General features: G+C 47.6%; 1 protein-coding gene across 7 annotated transcripts in view; it reads right to left on the reverse strand.

The window, feature by feature from the left end:
• Positions 1 to 21,523, reverse strand: part of LOC147631614 (pentatricopeptide repeat-containing protein At5g16860-like) — a 46,518-nt gene extending 24,995 nt beyond the window's left edge. Inside the window, exons 1-2 of one of the 7 annotated variants that reach the window (XM_086808147.1) lie at positions 21,067 to 21,523; positions 20,490 to 20,572 (exon numbers count right to left, since the gene is read on the reverse strand). In XM_086808147.1, the coding sequence (XP_086664273.1) occupies positions 20,490 to 20,572; positions 21,067 to 21,166 (183 nt within the window). In that variant the 5' untranslated portion in view covers positions 21,167 to 21,523. The remainder of the gene's footprint in view (positions 1 to 20,489; positions 20,573 to 21,066) is intronic. The other 6 variants (XM_086808145.1, XM_086808148.1, XM_086808146.1 and 3 more) reach the window with 6 other exon arrangements.
• Positions 21,524 to 22,008: the final 485 nt, after the last annotated feature.

A 22,008-nucleotide genomic window follows, 5' to 3' on the forward strand; every position in this document is an offset into this window, starting at 1 on the left:
TGGGCGGACAAATTACAAAGTGTTCACATACACTTAAGTTTGGGCGGACAGTTTATAAAGTGTTCACATCAAGTGGACTAGTTTTTAATGAAACTTGGCCATTACTCAAGGTGGGCAGCGCATGATGCAATAATAGCTCCACGAGTTGCTATCTGGGAGGTGGAGACGCCAAAAGCAGCTAGGCGCTCTCTTTGCAGCTATTTTTGGAGTGGAACACTCAAGGGGCTGGAGGACAGGTGTCAGTTTGACATGCTAGACAACTTCTCCAGGGCTAGTCGACTCCTTCCAGGGCGGATAAAAAGCTGATCGTTTGTGTGTGTGTGTGTGTACATGTGTTGGTGTGTGTGTGTATGCACGTGCGTGTGTGTGTGTATACCATACACATATACATACATAGAGATACATGTGAATAGGAGTGCGTGTGTGTATCATACACACATACATACATACATATGAATAGGGGTGGGTGTGTGTGTGTTTTTTTTTTTGTGTTATATCACAAATCGGCACTTAGTTGAACTAAAGAGACAATGAAACATCTTGTTTAATGGAGACAAATTTTGTTATTGAGAAAACAATAATAAAACTCCTTCAACATAGCCTCTTTTATCGATGTTCTCTTCTATAGTACAATACATCATCGTTTTATCATCAGTACACTCTGGGACAGCAGCCCACTCTCTGCTACATCACGCCATCGGGACGACAGCCCACTCTCTTCTTATCTTCACCATCGACACCACTCGGGACGGTAGCTCTGTCACGATTGTGACGTATGTATGTATCAGATTCTCTCTTCATTTGCTGATTCCTGTTGCAGATGCAAAGAGTAACCAGCCAAGGGAACCCCTACCCTCGACTGGTTGCGACTGGTTGCGACTCTTCGCCAAAGGATGTACCCTCGACTGGTTGCGACTCTTCGCCAAAGGATGTACCTCTTCATCGAATAGCCACATCCCTTCGACGAATAGTTGTATCCCTTGATGAATGGTTGTGTCTCTACATCGAATAGACACATCCCTTAGCCTAAGGTTGTATCCTTTCGTCTATGGTCATGTCCTTTCGTCAAAGGACATGCCTCTTCAAATGTGTCTCTTCATCTCCTATATAAGAGACCTATTGTACTCAGTTTAATCAATTCAATTCAATCTTCTCTCAAGTGTTCTCGTGAAGTCTCTTGTTCTCTAAGTTAAGTACTTAAGTAGTAATTAGTACACAATATGAGGGATTAACAACATAATCCTCACAGTGGTATCAGAGCTAAAACCTTTCCTACCCGTGGGTTGTGAAGCCCTCACCCTCTCCACGGCACTCCCTCGTCCACCCCTCTTCTTAGTGTTGTATGGAAGCAGCAGAGCGATGGTGGACTTGGCGTAAAGCTTCGCCCATGGTGATGTAAAATATATATATATATATTCCTCCCCCCGTGGGTTATGCGGGCCACTTAGCCCCATCACTCAGCATTCTCCCTCCTCGACAACCCACACACGTCTTGTATGGAAGTTATGGAGCGATGGTGGACCTGGCACAAAACCCCCCTCCTCGCTTTGTTCGCTACAAGCCATGAGCCCCCTCCTCGCTTCGTGCAGCTGCCGGCCCTGAGCGCCCCTCGCTGCTGAGTATCGACCGCCCCCCCTCTTCGCATCGTGCAGATGCAGCTGGCGACGCCTTTTCGAAGAGGCGCACCCCCTCTTTCGGTCGGGTATGTGACGATTCCAGACCACCGTCACCCTTAAGCCATCAACAAAAAATAAATAAAAATAAAATCTTGGGCACGCTACGTGGCATTTGGGCCACCAATCGTTTTTTTTTTTAAGGTGTGCGCGAGTGTGAAGCGCCCCCCCCCCCCCCCCCCCCCGGCGGCTGTCAAGATGCCGCCGACTGCACTTTCGCCTTCATCCTCTCTCCGGGCTCTGCCCACGTCACACTGTGTGCGCGCCCATGCCATCCACGTGCATGCTTCATGGACAATTTTCCCAAGGAGCCCTACATGCACATCCCCTACTTGAGTTACATCGACGAGATCCCCAAGGCTCTCCTTCCCGAACATAGCCCTCTTCGTGCCCCCACTCCGGAACCGGTGCCACTTTTCGCCGATGCTGGGTGGATTCCAAGTCTCCCAGACTCTCCTATCCCAGTAGCCCCGGCCTCACAGGTGTACCACATACATGTCAGCAGCCCGCATGTAACCGAACCCGACACTTGGGCGATCTGGACTATTTTCCTCACCTGCGAGCCACTGCACCTTGCTCATTTCGAGTACTTACTGTCATGGTACCCTCAGTTGGCACACTTTCTTCCAGAGTGCAGTGTGGATGGCCTCCGCAATATCTCCTCCATGCGCCCTCCTATGACATTCTACTGCGAGATCTTCGTCCCCAATCATACTTCATTATCTCCGGTGCCCAGCTCTTTGGCGAAACTAAACGAAGAAGTGGAAGCAGACGAAGTAACCTCCGAGGACGACCCGAGGAAGTGGAGGACCCCGAATTCGAGTACGAGGATCCCGTTACTGCCTCTCCAGCGGCTGTTCCTTCCATCCTACATCTCGGGTGGACCTTTCTTGCTTCACCTCAGTACTCTCTCTGAGTTCTCCAGATGTCGACTTCGCACGACGACGTGCCACCCGCCGATCCTCACATGGAGGCCTTGCAGATGACCACTCTTCAACAACAGATGGAGGACTTGCAAAGGGCCCTTTTCTACGGTATGGCATCAATGCGATCACAAATGGAAGACATGCAACAACGACACCAACACCAGCACGAGGGATCCAGGAAGTCACAACGAGCACGTCGATCGCGTTCACAGACTTCATCATCAACCTCGGTGGGCCAGCAGGACGATCCCTCAACTCCTCCTGATCCGACCACCGAGGTAGACAATGTTGAACTCAAACTTTTGTATAAATTAATGACCACAGCACAGACAAGAAAGATGGATATCAAGTTACCTGAGCCCTACAATGGCCGCCGCGATAAGCGGTTAATATCACTAGCTCTACAAGATGGAGGTTTATTTCTCAAATACCGAATTGCCCGAAAAATAAAAAGGTGGCATTGGTCAGTACCCTCTTGAAAGATACCGCCTTCCTTTGGTAGCGACGCAAGATTTCAAATGGCAAGTCTACTCCGACGTGGGATAATTCCGGCGTGCTCTTCGCAAGGCTTGTGAGCCTGCCAATGCGAACTTTCATGCCAGGTCTTCTCTCCGCCGCCTGAGTCAAACTGGCTCCGTGGCCGCATACATCTCAGAGTTTCAAAAACTGGCTCTCGAGATAGAGACACTCAGCCCCTCCGACCAACTTCACAGCTTCATCAAATTCGTATCCTAGGGGCTGTGAAGCTGTCAATGAAGCTGTGAAGCTGGTCGGAGGGGCTGAGTGTCTCTATCTCGAGAGCCAGTTTTTGAAACTCTGAGATGTATGCGGCCACGGAGCCAGTTTGACTCAGGCGGCAGAGAGAAGACCTGGCTTGAAAGTTCGCATTGGCAGGCTCAAAAGCCTTACGAAGAGCACGCCGCCGGAATTTATCCCACGTCAGAGTAGACTTGCCATCTGAAATCCTGCGTAGCCACCAAAGGAAGGCGGTATTTTTCAAGAGGGTACTGCCCAATGCCACCTTTTTATTTTCGGGCAATTGGGTATTTGAGAAATAAACCTCCATCTTGTAGAGCTAGTGATCGATTAACCGCTTATCGCGGAAACCATTGTAGGGCTCAGGTAACTTGATATCCATCTTTCTTGTCTGTGCTGTGGTCATTAATTTATACAAAAGTTTCAACATTGTCTACCTTGGCGGTCGGAACGGGAGGAGTTGAGGGATCGTCTTGCTGGCCCACCGAGGAGGATGATGAAGTCGGTGAACGCGATCGACGCGCTCGTTGTGACTTCCTGGATCCCTCGCGCTGGTGTTGGTACCGTTGTTGCATGTCTTCCATTTGTGATCGCATTGATGCCATACCGTAGAAAAGGGCTCTTTGCAAGTCCTCCATCTATTGTTGAAGAGTGGTCATCTGCAAGGCCTCCATCTGAGGATCGGCGGGTGGCACGTTGTCGTGAGAAGTCGACATCTGGAGAACTCAGAGAGAGTACTGAGGTGAAGGAGAAAAGGTCCACCCGAGATGTAGGATGGAAGGAACAGCCGCTGGAGAGGCAGTAACGGGATCCTCGTACTCGAAGTCGAGGTCCTCCACTTCCTCGCGATCGTCCTCGGAGGTTACTTCATCTGCTCCACTTCTTCGTTTGGTTCCGCCAAAGAGCTGGACACTGGAGATAATGAAGTATAATCGGGGATGAAGATCTCGCAGTAGAGTGTCACAGGGTGGAGGAGATATTGCGGAGGCCATCCACACTGCACTCTGGAAGAAAGTGTGCCAACTGAGGGTACCATGACAGAAAGTACTCGAAATGAGCAAGGTGCAGTGGCTCGCAGGTGAGGAAAATAGTCCAGATCGCCCAAGTGTCGGGTTCGGTTACATGCGCGTCGGTTATGCGGGCCACTTAGCCTCATCACTCAGCGTTCTCCCCCCTCAACAACCCACACATGTGTTGTATGGAAGTTATGAAGCGATGGTGGACCTGGCGCAAAACTCCCCTCCTCGCTTTGTTCGCTACAGGCCATGAGCCCCCTCCTCGCTTCGTGCAGCTGCCGGCCCTAAGCGCCCTCGCTGCTAAGTATCGACCGCCCCCCCCTCTTCGCATCGTGCAGATGCAGCTGGCAGCACCTTTTCAAAGAGGCGCACCCCCTCTTCCGATCAGGTACGTGACGATTCCACGCCACCGTCACCCTTAAGCCATAAACAAAATAAAAATAAAAATAAAATCTTGCGCACGCTACGTGGCATTTGGGCCATTAATCATTTTTTTTTTTTAAGGTGTGCGTCAGTGTGAAGCGCCCCCCCTCCTTCCGTTGTTTTTTTTAAGATGTGCGCCAGTGTGACGCGCCCCTCTCCTTCCGTTGGCGATTCGACGTCCCCCCCCCCCCGGCGCGGCTGTCAAGATGCCGCCGACTGCACTTTCGCCTTCATCCTCTCTCCGGGCTCTGCCCACGTCACACTATCTGCGCACCCATGCCATCCACGTGCATGCTTCATGGACAATTTTCCGGAGGAGCCCTACATGCACATCTCCTACCTGAGTTACATCGACGAGATCTCCAAGGCTCTCCTTCCCGAACATAGCCCTCTTCGTGCCCCCACTCCGGAACCGATGCCACTTTTCGCCAATGCTGGGTGGATTCCAAGTCTCCCAGACTCTCCTATCCCAGTAGCCCCGGCCTCACAGGTGTACCGCATACATGTCAACAGCCCGCATGTAACCGAACCCGACACTTGGGCGATCTAGACTATTTTCCTCACCTGCGAGCCACTGCACCTTGCTCATTTCGAGTACTTTCTGTCATGGTACCCTCAGTTGGCACACTTTCTTCCAGAGTGCAGTGTAGATGGCCTCCGCAATATCTCCTCCACGCGCCCTCCTATGACATTCTACTACGAGATCTTCGTCCCCGATTATACTTCATTATCTCCGGTGCCCAGCTCTTTGGCGGAACCAAACGAAGAAGTGGAAGCAGACAAAGTAACCTCCGAGGACGATCCCGAGGAAGTGGAGGACCCTGACTTCGAGTACGAGGATCCCGTTAGTGCCTCTCCCAACGGCTGTTCCTTCCATCCTACATCTCGGGTGGACCTTTCCTGCTTCACCTCAGTACTCTCTCTGAGTTCTCCAGATGTCGACTTCGCACGACAACGTGCCACCCGCCGATCCTCAGATGGAGGCCTTACAGATGACTACTCTTCAACAACAGATGGAGGACTTGCAAAGGGCCCTTTTCTACGGTATGGCATCAATGCGATCACAAATGGAAGACAGGCAACAACGGCACCAACACCAGCGCGAGGGATCCAGGAAGTCACAACGAGCGCGTCGATCGCGTTCACCGACTTCATCATCATCCTCAAGGGGCAACAGGACGATCCCTCAACTCCTCCCGATCCGACCGCCGAGGTAGACAATGTTGAACTCAAACTTTTGTATAAATTAATGACCGCAGCACAAACAAGAAAGATGGATATCAAGTTACCTGAGCCCTACAATGGCCGCCGCGATAAGCGGTTAATATCACTAGCTCTACAAGATGGAGGTTTATTTCTCAAATACCGAATTGCCCGAAAATAAAAAGGTGGCATTGGCCAGTACCCTCTTGAAAGATACCGCCTTCCTTTGGTGACAACGCAAGATTTCAGATGGCAAGTCTACTCCGACGTGGGATAAATTCCGGCGTGCTCTTCGCAAGGCTTTTGAGCCTGCCAATGCGAACTTTCATGCCAGGTCTTCTCTCCGCCGCCTGAGTCAAACTGGCTCCGTGGCCGCGTACATCTCAGAGTTTCAAAAACTGGCTCTCAAGATAGAGACACTCAGCCCCTCCGACCAGCTTCACAGCTTCATCAAATTCGTAACCTAGGGGCTGTGAAGCTGTCAATGAAGCTGTGAAGATGGTCAGAGGGGCTGAGTGTCTCTATCTCGAGAGCCAGTTTTTGAAACTCTGAGATGTATGCGGCCACGGAGTCAGTTTGACTCAGGCAGAGGAGAGAAGACCTGGCTTGAAAGTTCGCAATGGCAGGCTCAAAAGCCTTGCGAAGAGCACGCCGGAATTTATCCCACGTCGGAGTAGACTTGCCATCTGAAATCCTGCGTAGCCACCAAAGGAAGGCGGTATCTTTCAAGAGGGTAATGCCCAATGCCACTTTTTTATTTTCGGGCAATTGGGTATTTGAGAAATAAACCTCCATCTTGTAGAGCTAGTGATCGATTAACCGCTTATCTCGGCAACCATTGTAAGGCTCAGGTAACTTGATATCCATCTTTCTTGTCTGTGCTGTGGTCATTAATTTATACAAAAGTTTGAGTTCAACATTGTCTACCTCGACGGTCGGATCGGGAGGAGTTGAGGGATCGTCCTGCTGGCCCACCGAGGAGGAGGATGAAGTCGGTGAACGCGATCGACGCGCTCGTTGTGACTTCCTGGATCCCTCGCGCTGGTGTTGGTGCCGTTGTTGCATGTCTTCCATTTGTGATCGCATTGATACCATACCATAGAAAAGGGCCCTTTGCAAGTCCTCCATCTATTGTTGAAGAGTGGTCATCTGTAAGGCCTCCATGTGAGGATCGGCGGGTGGCACGTTGTCGTGAGAAGTCGACATCTGGAGAACTCAGAGAGAGTACTGAGGTGAAGCAGGAAAGGTCCACCCGAGATGTAGGATGGAAGGAACAGCCGCTGGAGAGGCATTAACGGGATCCTCGTACTCAAAGTCGGGGTCCTCCACTTCCTCGGAATCGTCCTCGTAGGTTACTTCATCCGCTTCCACTTCTTCGTTTGGTTCCGCCAAAGAGCTAGGCACCGGAGATAATGAAGTATAATCGGGGACGAAGATCTCGCAGTAGAGTGTCACAGGAGGGCGCGTGGAGGAGATATTGCGGAGGCCATCCACACTGCACTCTGGAAGAAAGTGTGTCAACTGAGGGTACCATGACAGAAAGTACTCGAAATGAGCAAGGTGCAGTGGCTCGCAGGTGAGGAAAATAGTCCAGATCGCCCAAGTGTTGGGTTCGGTTACATGCGGGGTGCTGACATGTATGCGGTACACCTGTGAGGCCGGGGCTACTGGGATAGGAGAGTCCGGGAGACTTGGAATCCACCCAGCATCGGCGAAAAGTGGCACCGGTTCCGGAGTGGGAGCACAAAGAGGGCTGTGTTCGAGAAGGAGAGCCTCGAGGATCTCGTAGATGTAACTCAAGTAGGGGATGTGCATGTACGGCTCCTCCAGAAATATGTCCATGAAGCATGCACGTGGATGGCAAGGGCGCACACACAGTGTGACGTGGGCAAAGCCGAGAGAGAGGATGAAGGCGAAAGTGCAATCGGCGGCATCTTGACAGCCGAGGAGGGGGGTTAAACGTCCAATCGCCAACGGAAGGGGGGGCACACCTTTTTTTTTAAAAAATTGATTAGAGGCCCAAATACCACGTAGCGTGCCTAAGATTTTTTATTTTTATTTTTTTGTTTATGGCTTAAGGGTGACGGTGGCCTGGAATCGTCACGTACCCGACCGGAAGAGGGGGTGCACCTCTTCGAAAAGGCGCCGCCAGCTACATCTGTACAATGCGAAGAGGGGGGGCGGTCGATACTCAGCAGCGAGGGGCGCTCAGGGCTGGCAGCTGCACGAAGCGAGGAGGGGGCTCATGGCCTACAGCGAACGAGCGAGGAGGGGGATTTTGCGCCAGGTCCGCCATCGCTCCATAACTTCCATACAACACACGTGTGGGTTGTCCAGGGGGGAGAACGCTGAGTGATGAGGCTAAGTGGCCCGCATAACCCACAGGGGGAGGAAAAAAAAAAATATTTTACATCACCATGGGCAAAGCTTTACGCCAAGTCCACCATCGCTCCACTGCTTCCATACGACACTGACAAGAGGGGTGGACGAGGGAGTGGCGCGGAGAGGGTGAAGGTTCACAACCCACGGGTAGGAAAGGTTTTAGCTCTGATACCACTGTGAGGATTATGTTGTTAATCCCTCATATTGTGTACTAATTACTACTTAAGTACTTAACTTAGAGAACAAGAGACTTCACGAGAACACTTGAGAGAAGATTGAATTGAATTGATTAAACTGAGTACAATAGGTCTCTTATATAGGAGATGAAGAGACACATTTGAAGAGGCATGTCCTTTGACGAAAGGACATGACCATAGACGAAAGGATACAACCTTAGGCTAAGGGATGTGTCTATTCAATGTAGAGGCACAACCATTCATCAAGGAATACAACCATTCGTTGAAGGGATGTGGCTATTCGATGAAGAGGTACATCCTTTGGCGAAGAGTTGCAACCAGTCGAGGGTAGGGGTTCCCTTGGCTGGTTACTCTTTGCATCTACAACAAGAATCAGCAATGAAGAGAGATATGATACATACATACGTCACAATCGTGACAGAGCTACCGTCCCGAGTGGTGTTGATGGTGAAGATAAGAAGAGAGTGGGCTGCCGTCCCGATGGTGTGATGCAGCAGAGACTCGAGAGTGGGCTGCTGTCCCAAAGTGTACTCATGCTAAAACGATGATGTACTGTACTATAGAAGAGAACATCGATAAAAGAGGCTATGTTGAAGGAGTTTTATTATTGTTTTCTCAATAAAAAAATTCGTCTCCATTAAACAAGATGTTTCATTGTCTCTTTAGTTCAACTAAGTGCCGATTTGTGATATAACACAAAAAAAAAATAACACACCCCCACCCCTATTCATATTATGTATGTATGTGTGTATGATACACACACGCACCCTTTTCACATGTATCTATGTATGTATATGTGTATGGTATACACACACACACACACACCAACACATGCACACACACACCCCCCTTTTCATATTTATGTTCGATGGTGTGAGCTGAGGAAAAACGCTGAAGTGCTCTATGTAGCAAAGAGGGCTGCTATCCCATGAGCTGAAGATAAAATGCTTATATGCTCTACTGTAGCAGAGAGGGCTGATGTCCTACGGTGTGGCCTGTAGTAGAGAGTGGGCTGCTGTCCCAAGGTGTGGTCATTTGAAGCAGAAGTTTGAGATAAAAGATTTGGATGAGCTGCGATATTTCTTGGGCATATAGGTGGTGAGATCTGTTAAAATAATGCATGTTTTGATATGCTATCGTGGAGGTCATGTCGGCCTGTTTCTATAGGCCGACTGTCATGTGCATGAATATGCCATGGACATTCTCAGAGATTATCCAAAAGAGGCAACCAGAAAAAGACAGTTAGAACCAGAATTTAGGAGCATCAGCAGAAGAGGCAAGTTTGGACTTGGAGAAGGACCAAGGTGCTATCGGCTACACCAAAAGACAAGGCTACTGCTTGAACTGAATTTTATGAATAAAATAAGCACGTCAGCTAGCCAACCAGCAGTCGGCCAGCTCTCCTTGTGTCCAAAGGGCCTATAAAAGGGCACATGAGCTCATTGTGTTAGTCATTCATTCCTTTATGGGGATGGGTCCTTAGGGTCCAAGTAGGGACCAGATTTTGGTGATGTTCACCTTTTTTATGAAGGCAGCCAAGGGCTGTAGATTAGGAGTACCTTTTTGTACTATATGAATATACTGAATTTCCAACATATCTCTCTCTCTCTCTACTCTCTCTTCATGTCTGCGTTTTGCATCAGATTGTTTCCATTGGTGTTTAGGGCTGAAAAAAGATCCCCAGAGCTTCCGCGTGTTACACCAACTTGGTTCATACACAAGTATATAAGAGTTGCTCACTTTTATTCATTTAATCATCCAATAGTGCCCTATTTGCTGGCTCTTGTACTCTGTAACCTCAAGCTAATAAAGGTCTTGTTCTTGCTTGCAATCTTTCTCTCTCTCGTGTTTATTTGCTTCCACTTGTGCACACTCTATCATGGTATCATACGCTTAGGTTCAAACTGTTGCACAAATCTTTGCCTCTCTCCTTCTTCAACTATGCCTTGCGTTTTTTGCTTCCCTAGATTCTCCAGGCTATAGATACTTCAACAGTGGCTGCATTTTCTTCATTAGCTGCGTTTTTTTGATCTACAAGCCCTCCTGCTGTTGTCGGCCAGCCCCCAGGCTGCGTTTTCTTCTACAGAGGCAAGTGGAGGAGTTCTAGCTGCAAATTCAGTAAGGGCATCAATTTTTTGGAAGGTTCTTGAAGGGTATTTTGCCAGACAGTTGGCACATCAGCTCTTCTCCCTCCAAGATCCCCTCCCCTTCTGGTAGGAGGTTCCCAGTGGTGTGTTTTGGGTTTCTTTTGCTGCTGTCCAGCTTGCATCTTCAGAGGGGGCTACTAGTCCCTAGTTGGATCATGTGGAAAGGTGCTTGAGAGAGCACGTGGATTGCTTAGCTACAGAGGTTGTTTGAGACAGCTTCTGTAACACGCGGAAGCTCTGGGTAGTCTTCTTTCAGCCCTAAACACTCTTGGAAACCTTCTGATGCAAAACGCACCATCTGATGCAAAAACGCAGGTAGAGAGAGAGTAGAGAGAGAGAGTGAGAAGTGCTGGAAATTCAGTATATACTATGGTACAAAAAGGTACACATCTTTACAGCCATGGGCTGCCTTCATAAAAAGGTAATAAACCCTAAAATATGTCCCCTATGGGACCTCCTATTGACTCACACCCCTAGTGGGTGGAATGAGTAAAACATGGAGCACTTGGTGCCTTTTATAGCACTCTTGGACAAGGTAGGAGCTGGCCGACTGCTGGTCGGCCAGTTTTAATTCATTAAATCCCTTTTAATTCAGCCGACTGGTCCTGGTTCTGGCGCCTGCCTGCTGCCCTTATCTGCTGGCTCAGCCGACCACTCCAGTATGCTGCTGACAGCCCTTTGACCATGCTGATGTCAGCCGACAGCATCCCTTTGGTTCTTTCTCCAAGCCTTGCTTCAGTCTGCACTGCAGAGGTGCTCTGAGTTCTGTGCTCCATCATCCTGGTTCTTCTCCTGGGTTCATACTCTTTATCTGGTTGCCTCTTCTGGATCTAGCTCTCAGAATGTCCATGGCATTACTGATGCACATGACATCCCCCTCTGCTAAACTTGATGACGGGAATCCAACCTGCTCTTGGATGACTGTCATCATCCCAATCCTGTTCCGAAGTCCCTCTGTCATCATCCATCCCTGGCAAACCTTTTTCCCTGAAAATCCGATCTGTTCTCCAATCCACTCTGTCTCTGATGAAGATCTATGCATCTGGTCTTCCTCTAGTCCACAATCCATTCCTGCCCTGACTCTGAACACCGTCTTGGTCTTCGTTCCTAGAACTGAGTCTGGCACTCTCACATCACCCTTGGAGGATCAACCTCCCTTGGGACCGTTCCCTTAGAACCCATCTGGCTCACGGAACTGCCATCCCCATCTGGCACTGTGGAACACCACCAACAAACCTCCTGGGAGTTCTTCCCGCTTCTGTGCTCCTCGCCTTGGGCTTCGAATCCGTGTACTTTCCTATACCTTGGACCTGTACACCATCATCTGGGACTGAATCAGTGTTTAGCTTTGCTGAGCCTGACGCTCTGATACCAATGTAACGCGCGGAAGCTCTGGGTATTCTTCTTTCAGCCCTAAACACTCTTGGAAACCTTCTGATGCAAAACGCACCATCTGATGCAAAAACGCAGGTAGAGAGAGAGTGAGAAGTGCTGGAAATTCAGTATATACTATGGTACAAAAAGGTACACATCTTTACAGCCATGGGCTGCCTTCATAAAAAGGTAATAAACCCTAAAATCTGTCCCCTATGGGACCTCCTATTGACTCACACCCCTAGTGGGTGGAATGAGTAAAACATGGAGCACTTGGTGCCTTTTATAGCACTCTTGGACAAGGTAGGAGCTGGCCGACTGCTGGTCGGCCAGTTTTAATTCATTAAATCCCTTTTAATTCAGCCGACTGGTCCTGGTTCTGGCGCCTGCCTGCTGCCCTTATCTGCTGGCTCAGCCGACCACTCCAGTATGCTGCCGACAGCCCTTTGACCATGCTGATGTCAGCCGACAGCATCCCTTTGGTTCTTTCTCCAAGCCTTGCTTCAGTCTGCACTGCAGAGGTGCTCTGAGTTCTGTGCTCCATCATCCTGGTTCTTCTCCTGGGTTCATACTCTTTATCTGGTTGCCTCTTCTGGATCTAGCTCTCAGAATGTCCATGGCATTACTGATGCACATGACAGCTTCTTTGAGGCAAACATGGGTCCCCCCTGCACGAACAAGGAGAACAAGCTCAGTGGTTCAAACTATGATCACTGGAAGCTACAGATGAAGGTCTGGTTCACACACAAGGGGCTCTGGGAGATTGTTCAAGCCCACGAACGAAAGCCCGAAGGCCCTACCAGTTCTCGGAAGTGGACTCAGGACCAAGAGGATGCCTTTCCCGCAAAACTTTCAACTTGGGAGGATCAAGACTCAAAAGCTCATTCTGCGCTTGTACAAGCTATCTCACCAGAGGTCTCCCCGGCCGTGCAAACATTGGATTGTGCTGCTTCTGTTTGGAGAAAGCTGACAGATCTATATGCACGGGTGGAAGTCCCTGTTGTAAACTCCAGAGACCCATTAGGTTGACAGACCGCATTGGTTAAAGAATCCATGACCAATTATTGGCAATGGGTACTGCCCTGACCTCTTCTCAGTTAGCTGCTCTCCTCCTCATCATGCTTCCTACAACTTATGACATGGTTTCCCGAGTTTTGCGGGTTCAGATCACAACACGTTCCCTCGAGTTTGATGATTTGTACTCTCCTCTTGGAAGAGGAATCCATCCTAGTTTCACAAGGGAAGTTGAAAGTTTCATCGCCTATTGGACCTGATCAGGCACTCGCAACGGTGCAGAAGAAAGTTTGGAGTCGATGTTACAAGTGTGGGAAGAAAGGCCACCTATCAAAGGATTGTCAGTCAAAGGACAAAGGCAAAGCCAAGGACACGGGCAAGTCTTCAAAGAAGGGCAAAGACGAGTCACAGGACACTGACACAGAGTCGTCTAGTGATAACCCTAGCTCTCCCAAGGCCTTACAGACTGGAGAGAACATGAATGGTGTCCTGCTATGATCCTAAGGGCATCCCCCCGCGTGCTGTCTTCCAGAAACGGCTTGTGGGCGGGAGAGGGGACTTTCAAAAGCTCTCTTATATTAAATCTAGAGCATGGGACCCGTGTGTCGGAGTTCCAAGTATAAAGACAGACAAGTTCACTTGATGGTCCGGATGAGTTCCAGGATCAACCAAGTTTCCTTCATGGTTCGGATGAGTTCCAGAACTATTGGTTAGCAAAGACTATGGACAGGATGTGTTCCATGTTCATTTGTTCGAGGTTATTAGATGTGATGTGTTCACAATTCTTCTTAGAGTTTGGAGCCACGCAGATTTTCTTTTGCTCTTTGCAGTGGCATTATGTTTTCTCAAGAAAACAAGCTGACATGTACATTTTCCGAGGTGTACTCAGTACTGGCCATGCTGAGGTGTTCATGGTCGCACCTTCGTCATCAGTTTTCTTCTGACATTTTTTGCACACTTCAAGATACAGAGGAGGTGTTAAAATAATGTATCTTTTAATATGCTGTCGTGGAGGTCCTGTCGGACTGTTTCTACAAGCCGACCTGGTTCATACACAAGTATATAAGAGTTTCTCTCTTTTATTCATTTAATCATCCAATAGTGCCCTATTTGCTGGCTCTTGTACTCTGTAACCTCAAGCTAATAAAGGTCTTGTTCTTACTCACAATCTTTCTCTCTCATGTTTATTTGCTTCCGCTTGTGCACTCTCTACAAAATCACCTCACGGCATTTTGCTATTGCAGAGACAGTATGACTTGGACATGTTGTCCAAGTATGGTATGACAGGCTGTAAGCCCATTTCAGTGCCATTGGAGCAGAACACAAAGCTTTCCGTAGATACAGGTGAGCTTTTGGAGGACCCCACTACATACAGGCGCATAGTGGATAGTTTAATCTACATGACCATTACAAGGCCAGACTTGAGCTATCTTGTTGGACTTGTGAGTCAGTTTATGCAAGCCCCTAGGAAGCCACACTTGGATGCGGCTAGACAGCTCCTCAGGTACATAAAGTCCACAGTTGATTATGGACTCTTCTATGAGGCTGGTACAGAGATACGGTTACATGGATACACGGATGCTGATTGGGCTGGTAGTATTGCAGACACAAGATCTACCAATGGTTTTATATGTTCTCATTTGGGAGTGCTGCTGTGAGTTGGTGCAGTAAGAAGTAGCCAATAGTTGCCTTGTCGAGTACAGAGATAGAGTACAGGGGTACTGCTATGGCAACTTGTGAGGTAGCTTGGTTTGAGAATCTACTTGGTGACATGGAAAAGCCCGTGGATAGGACAGTTGTCATATATTGTGACAACATGAGCAGCATGCAGTTGGCTAGTAACCCAGTATATCATGCTAGAACGAAGCACATTGAAGTGCATTATCACTTTGTGAGGGAGAGGGTTCTAGCAGGAGATGTAGATCTAGTATATGTCAGCACAGAGGATCACGTGGCTGACATCTTCACGAAGACATTGGGCAAAGAGAAGCTCCACAGGTTTAGAAGCTTACTTGGAGTGCACTGTGTGGAGTTGAGCTCGCGGGGGAGTGTTGAGATATCGAGCTCAACTAGTGCTACAACGGACATTGATGGCCCGCCTGGGTGATAGCTTCCGTATCTACACCACTGGCATGGTTGGTGAGATTATGGGTGATATACGGCCAGTGAGATGACAAGCTAGTGACAGCCATTTTGGATTACTAGAGACTGACATAGTTATAGCGCCAGCTCATTTAGTCGGATTCACATTATGGACCGACCCTTGTATGTTGTAGTACTAACCCATATAGTGTGTACTCTTATCTTTATGTTATGTTGGTTGAATAGAGAAGAAGAAGATAGAAGAAAATTCAACTATCCATCTCTCTCGTGTTGTAACACGCGGAAGCTCTGGGTAGTCTTCTTTCAGCCCTAAACACTCTTGAAAACCTTCTGATGCAAAACGCACCATCTGATGCAAAAACGCAAGTAGAGAGAGAGTAGAGAGAGAGTGAAGTGCTGGAAATTCAGTATATACTATGGTACAAAAAGGTACATATCTTTGCAGCCATGGGCTGCCTTCATAAAAAGGTGGCTAACCCTAAAATCTGTCCCCTATGGGACCTCTAATGATCCAATCCCCTAGTGGGAGAGAATGAGATAAATGATGAGCACTTGAGCCCTTATATATGGGTCTTGGACAATGTAGGAGCTGGCCGACTGCTGGTCGGCCAGTTCAGAATTCCTTTAATGCCTTTTTTAGCAAATCCGACCAGCTCTGCTCCTGGCTCCTGATGCGCATGCTGCTGCCCGACTGGACTCCAGTCCACACCCTCATGTGCCTGCAGCCGATTGATGCTTTTATCATCTTATGATGCGTTTCAGCCGCCTGGTTCTGTGAGCATCCTTTTGGTCCTTCTCGATACTTGCTCCAAGTCCTGCTCCAGTTTACACTGCCATCAGTGCTCTGTGCTCTGTCATCCTGGTTCTTCTACTGGTTCATGGTCTTTATCTGTTTGCCTCTTCTGGATCTAGCCCTGAGAATGTCCATGGCATCTGTGATGCACATGACATCCCCCTCTGCTAAACTTGATGACGGGAATCCAACCTGCTCTTGGATGACTGTCATCATCCCAATCCTGTCCCGAAGTCCCTCTATCATCTTCCATCCCTGGTAAACCTTTTCCTCTGAAAATCCGGTCTGTTCTCCAAACCACTCTGTCTCTGATGAAGATCTATGCATCTGGTTCCTCTAGTCCACAATCCATTCCTGCCCTGACTCTGAACACCGTCTTGGTCTTCTTTCCTGGAACTGAGTTTGGCACTCTCACATCACCCTTGGAGGATCAACCTCCCTTGGGACCGTTACCTGAGAACCTATCTGGCTCACGGAACTGCCATCCCCATCTGGCACTGTGGAACACCACCAACAAACCTCCTGGGAGTTCTTCCCGATCTGTGTTCCCGCCTTGGGCTTCGAATCCGTGTACTTTCCTGTACCTTGGACCTGTACACCATCATATGGGACTGAATCAGCGTTTAGCCTGGCTGAGCCTGATGCTCTGATACCAATGTAACACGCGGAAGCTCTGGGTAGTCTTCTTTCAGCCCTAAACACTCTTGAAAACCTTCTGATGCAAAACGCACCATCTGATGCAAAAACGCAGGTAGAGAGAGAGTAGAGAGAGAGTGAAGTGCTGGAAATTCAGTATATACTATGGTACAAAAAGGTACATATCTTTGCAGCCATGGGCTGCCTTCATAAAAAGGTGGCTAACCCTAAAATCTGTCCCCTATGGGACCTCTAATGATCCAATCCCCTAGTGGGAGAGAATGAGATAAATGATGAGCACTTGAGCCCTTATATATGGGTCTTGGACAATGTAGGAGCTGGCCGACTGCTGGTCGGCCAGTTCAGAATTCCTTTAATGCCTTTTTTAGCAAATCCGACCAGCTCTGCTCCTGGCTCCTGATGCGCATGCTGCTGCCCGACTGGACTCCAGTCCACACCCTCATGTGCCTGCAGCCGACTGATGCTTTTATCATCTTATGATGCATTTCAGCCGCCTGGTTCTGTGAGCATCCTTTTGGTCCTTCTCAATACTTGCTCCAAGTCCTGCTCCAGTTTACACTGCCATCAGTGCTCTGTGCTCTGTCATCCTGGTTCTTCTACTGGTTCATGGTCTTTATCTGTTTGCCTCTTCTGGATCTAGCCCTGAGAATGTCCATGGCATCTGTGATGCACATGACACGTGTCTTGCTCTCTCTTGTGTGTGTGTTTGAAGCTCTCCCTCTCTCCCACATTCTCTTTAGTTTTGCACAATATGATAGTGTCTAATCCTTTACAATACAGATTAAGTGCTTAATGATATCACTTAATGATGATTAATGCATACCTCCCCCTTAAAAAGATAGAAAGAAAACTAGTGTGATTTGGAGAAACAGAATCATGCATCAAATGGGTTTTGAACCCTCAATGACCCAAATAAATTGACCCGGATTAGCACTAATTAACTGCTAATGACGGTATGCTCAATATGATGGCCAAAAAGAATTTGATCCACCAAAAAACGTGTTTTTGAGCTGTGTTTTAGCGCTACAGAAACAACAAAGTTAGCTGCCTTCTCCTTCAAATCGGGGAGCACCCTTTGATATGGTGGAAGCCCTTTGTGTTAGCTTCCACGCCCTATCTTTGGTTTGCAAGAAGATGGCCTATGGAGGGAGCAATCAGCAAATTACTGAAGGCTGCGTTGTTTGCAAAGAGGACTCAGGAGGAAGGGGAGAATTACCTAATGGGTTATATGACTATGGTTTAATAATAAAAGTTAGAAATACTGGCTCTAATACCATGTTGGAATTAGACTATGGAGAGAGCAAGGTGGAGAGAATGAGCAAGAGAGATGAACACAGGTGAGTAGCATAACACAAGAGCATTATCCTTCATTAGTTGATGAGCCTTTATTATAACACGCGGAAGCTCTGGGAGTCTTCTTTCAGCCCTAAACACTCCTGGAAACCATCTGATGCAAAACGCAGATATAGAGAGAGAGTAGAGAGAGAGAGAGAGAGAGAGAGAGAAGTGCTGGAAATTCAGTATATTCATATGGTACAAAAAGGTACTTCTACTACAGCCATAGGCTGCCTTGTACAAAAGGTGGTGAACACCCAAAATCCTATCCTAAACTAGGACCCTAATGATCCACTCCATAAAGGAATGAATGCCTAAAACCATGAGCACACTTTGCTATTTATATGGTTCTTGGACACTTGTTTTACTGGCCGACTGTTGGTCGGCCAGTCCTAAATTCATTAATGCTCTTTAACGCAGCCCCGACTGGATCTCCTCCTTGATCATGATGCGCCTGCTGCTGCCCCTATCCTCTGGTTCAGCCGACCTGTTCTGTGAGCAGCCGACAGCCTATGTTTGCTTCTAACGCACTGTCAGGACACCTCCTTCATGCCCTCTAGGCCTTGCTCTGAGTCCATACATGTCCACTTCTGTATCTTGTGCTCCAAACCCCTATCTCTATCTGGTTCATACTATTTATCTGGCTCATACTATTTATCTGGCTGCCTCTTCTGGATTTAGCCCTAAAAATGTCCATGGCATTTATCATGCACATGACATCCCCCTCTGCTAAACTTGATGACGGGCTTCCAACCTGTTCTTGGATGACTGTCATCATCCCATACTTTTTCCCAAAGTCCCTCTGTCATCCATCCATCCCTGGCAACCCTTTTTCTCTGAAAGCCCGGCTTGTTCTCCAAACCACTCTGTCTGTGATGAAGATCTATGCATCTGTTCCATCTAGTCCACAATCTATTCCTGCCCTGACTCTGAACACCGTCTTGGTCTTCATTCCTGAGAAATGAGTCTGGCACTCTCACATCGCCCTTGGAGGATAAACCTCCCTTGGGACCGTTGCCCGTGAACCTATCTGGCTCAGAGGACTGCCATCCCCTTTGGCTTTGTGGAACACCACCAACAAACCTCCTGGGAGCTCTTCCCAATCTGTGTTCCTTGCCTTGGGCTTTGAATCCGTGTACTTTCCTGTACCTTGGACCTGTACACCATCATCTGGGACTGATTCAGTATTTAGCTTTGCTGAGCCTGATGCTCTGATACCAATGTAACACGCGGAAGATCTGGGAGTCTTCTTTCAGCCCTAAATACTCCTGGAAACCATCTGATGTAAAACGCAGATATAGAGAGAGAGTAGAGAGAGAGAAGTGTTGGAAAATTCAGTATATTCATATGGTACAAAAAGGTACTTCTACTACAGCCATAGCCTGCCTTGTACAAAAGGTGGTGAACACCCAAAATCCTGTCCTAAACTAGGACCCTAATGATCCACTATGAATGCCTAAAACCATGAGCACACTTTGCTATTTATATGGTTCTTGGACACTTGTTTTACTGGCCGACTGCTGGTCGGCCAGTCCTAAATTCATTAATGCTCTTTAACGCAGCCCCGACTGGATCTCCTCCTTGATCATGATGCGCCTGCTGCCGCCCCTATCCTCTGGTTCAGCCGACCTGTTCTGTGAGCAGCCGACAGCCTGTGTTCGCTTCTAACGCACTGTCAGGACACCTCCTTCATGCCCTCTAGACCTTGCTCTAAGTCCATACATGTCCACTTCTGTATCTTGTGCTCCAAACCCCTGTCTCTATCTGGTTCATACTATTTATCTGGCTGCCTCTTTTGGATTTAGCCCTAAAAATGTCCATGGCATTTATCATGCACATGACATTTATATAGGCACCAAAATTACATAAAAGTGAGCACCAACATGACAACTCTATTTGACTTTTACTCAAGGTGAATGTAACTCCTGATTTATCCTTTGAGCCTTTGCACACTCTACTGTCAATGGATGATTATTTGTTATTTCAACAAGACCTAGTATGTAAAACTTGCACCCAGCTTCTTCTCCATGCTATCATGTCACTTTCTTCCTTGGGGGACGAGCTCTAGAAATTTGTAGTAGTCCAAGGTGCTTTGTCTAGGATAGACTTCATGTGAAGCCTTTCTACTATTTGGCTGAATTCATTAGATCAGGTAAGGATTGATTTGGGTACACTTTGAAGCCTATCTTGGACGGTTGAATGCAGCCCCAACTCATACTTTTCCATCTTCACTTCTGAGTATAGAAGAGAAAAGGAGACACCTTGAGTGAAATCCTCCATAATTTGGCATTGTACTCACTAATGATTTCCCCCTCTTTGAGAGAGACTGACCCAATCAAATATAAGAGATAAAAACTACAGCTTTGGAGAACCCATTTAGAGGCCCACATTTTTCTGAAAGGTGTCTTTTCATTCCTTGCAGTCCGATACGTTCAATACTTCTTTGCTTTGCGAAAACATCCAAAAAGCATTTTTTTAAAAAGTATTCACCTTGTTGAACCTGTTGTCCCACCACTGAGAAGGGTCTGCAAATAAAATCTTCCACAGCTCTTGGGTTGCAACTGGCTTAGCTGCTGCAAGGTTAGAACTCTGAAGCATTAGAACTAATTAATGCCATAAACTAGAAAAAAGAAGTCGCAAGAAAGCAGTTATCATCATGGTTTTGAGTCGGCGGAAATGCAATATCTGCCGAAGAATTGGCACTGCTGCCTCAACTCCGATGTTTCAGAATTTTTTCTGAATTAGCTGACATGCAGCACCAGGACTTTCAAGACATCGTCATCATCTTGTGATTGTCCAACCTCCCAATCCCATGATGTTAGCCTACAGGAAATAGCTCATGCATGCCTCTTCTGCAGCTAGCTATTTTCTGAGACAGAATGGCCCTCCTCAGGGCCATTCTCTAACTCTTCAAAATACAATCTAGCCGAAAAAGGGGGAGGGGGGGAAAGTAAAATTTGAAGCACAGGAGGTGGTGGGTTCTAACCCCCTTCGCTGCAGCAGCAGGCGACCCAATAAAACTCTTAACAACAGCAACAACAAAAAATACCCTAAAAAATCAAGTTACCTTTCTTTTGAGTGGTGTGTCCTTGAGGAAGACATGGAGCATTTGACATGGAACGTGGCATCCCAAAGTGGTAGAGTCTCCTTGTGAAAGCTCTCCCCATCGACGAGAGGTGTTTAAAAGGTGGGTAGTTCTAGGCCGTCTCCGTCTCTTCCTGGGTGGAGGAGCCCTGCTGAGCATGAAGAGGAACAAACCCATGAGCAGTGGTAGTAGTAGTATGCAAGGGCATTGGTCTGGCTCCAGCTGCATCAGGGTGTTTGATCATGGGCGTTGTCCGCACGAAGACCTTCACAAGAAAGGTCCTCTTTTTTTTTATGTGCGCGCGTGTAAAGAGCACTGACAGGGCAAATGGGAAGAAAATGGGCGGGCAGGTATCTTGAAATTGTTTATGGGAAGATGTAACTTAGAGGTGGTTAGGCGGTTAGGCAGACAGGTAACTCGAGGGGAAATGGGAAGATATAACTAGAGATGGGCAGGCAGGTAACTTCATATTAAAATTGAGAACATTATTTAAGTGAATTTGAAATTAAAGCTTGGAAAAATTGAAGGTTTAGCCTGATAAGTGTTTTCCATATTGAGCGAAAAACATAACAGTTATAAACAAGCATAACGCGCTTACTCATTTAGTGTACGTATCGTGCATAAACATCACATAATACTCGTTTGCACTTATCGTTTTTTTTATCGCTAGGTCACTTAGACTATTAGATTAGAGCATTAACAAGACCAAAAGAGCTTGTGCATTCTTGATAAACACTTGAAGTGAGAAAATTATGAAATACTTAAAACACCCATGTACATATCCATAATTTATTTAGTTATACTAAACATTAACAAATGTAAGTGGAACTTAATAGAGTTTCTTAGTAGTGCACCCCTCGAGACTTTTTCTTACAAACCATCCCCACCTGAAGAAATTGACAAGTGTGAAGCAAGCACAAGCCA

This window comes from Cibotium barometz, chromosome 14, assembly GCF_041138505.1.
Source record: "Cibotium barometz isolate CiBa-2024 chromosome 14, ASM4113850v1, whole genome shotgun sequence".
Classification (NCBI taxonomy): domain Eukaryota; kingdom Viridiplantae; phylum Streptophyta; class Polypodiopsida; order Cyatheales; family Cibotiaceae; genus Cibotium; species Cibotium barometz.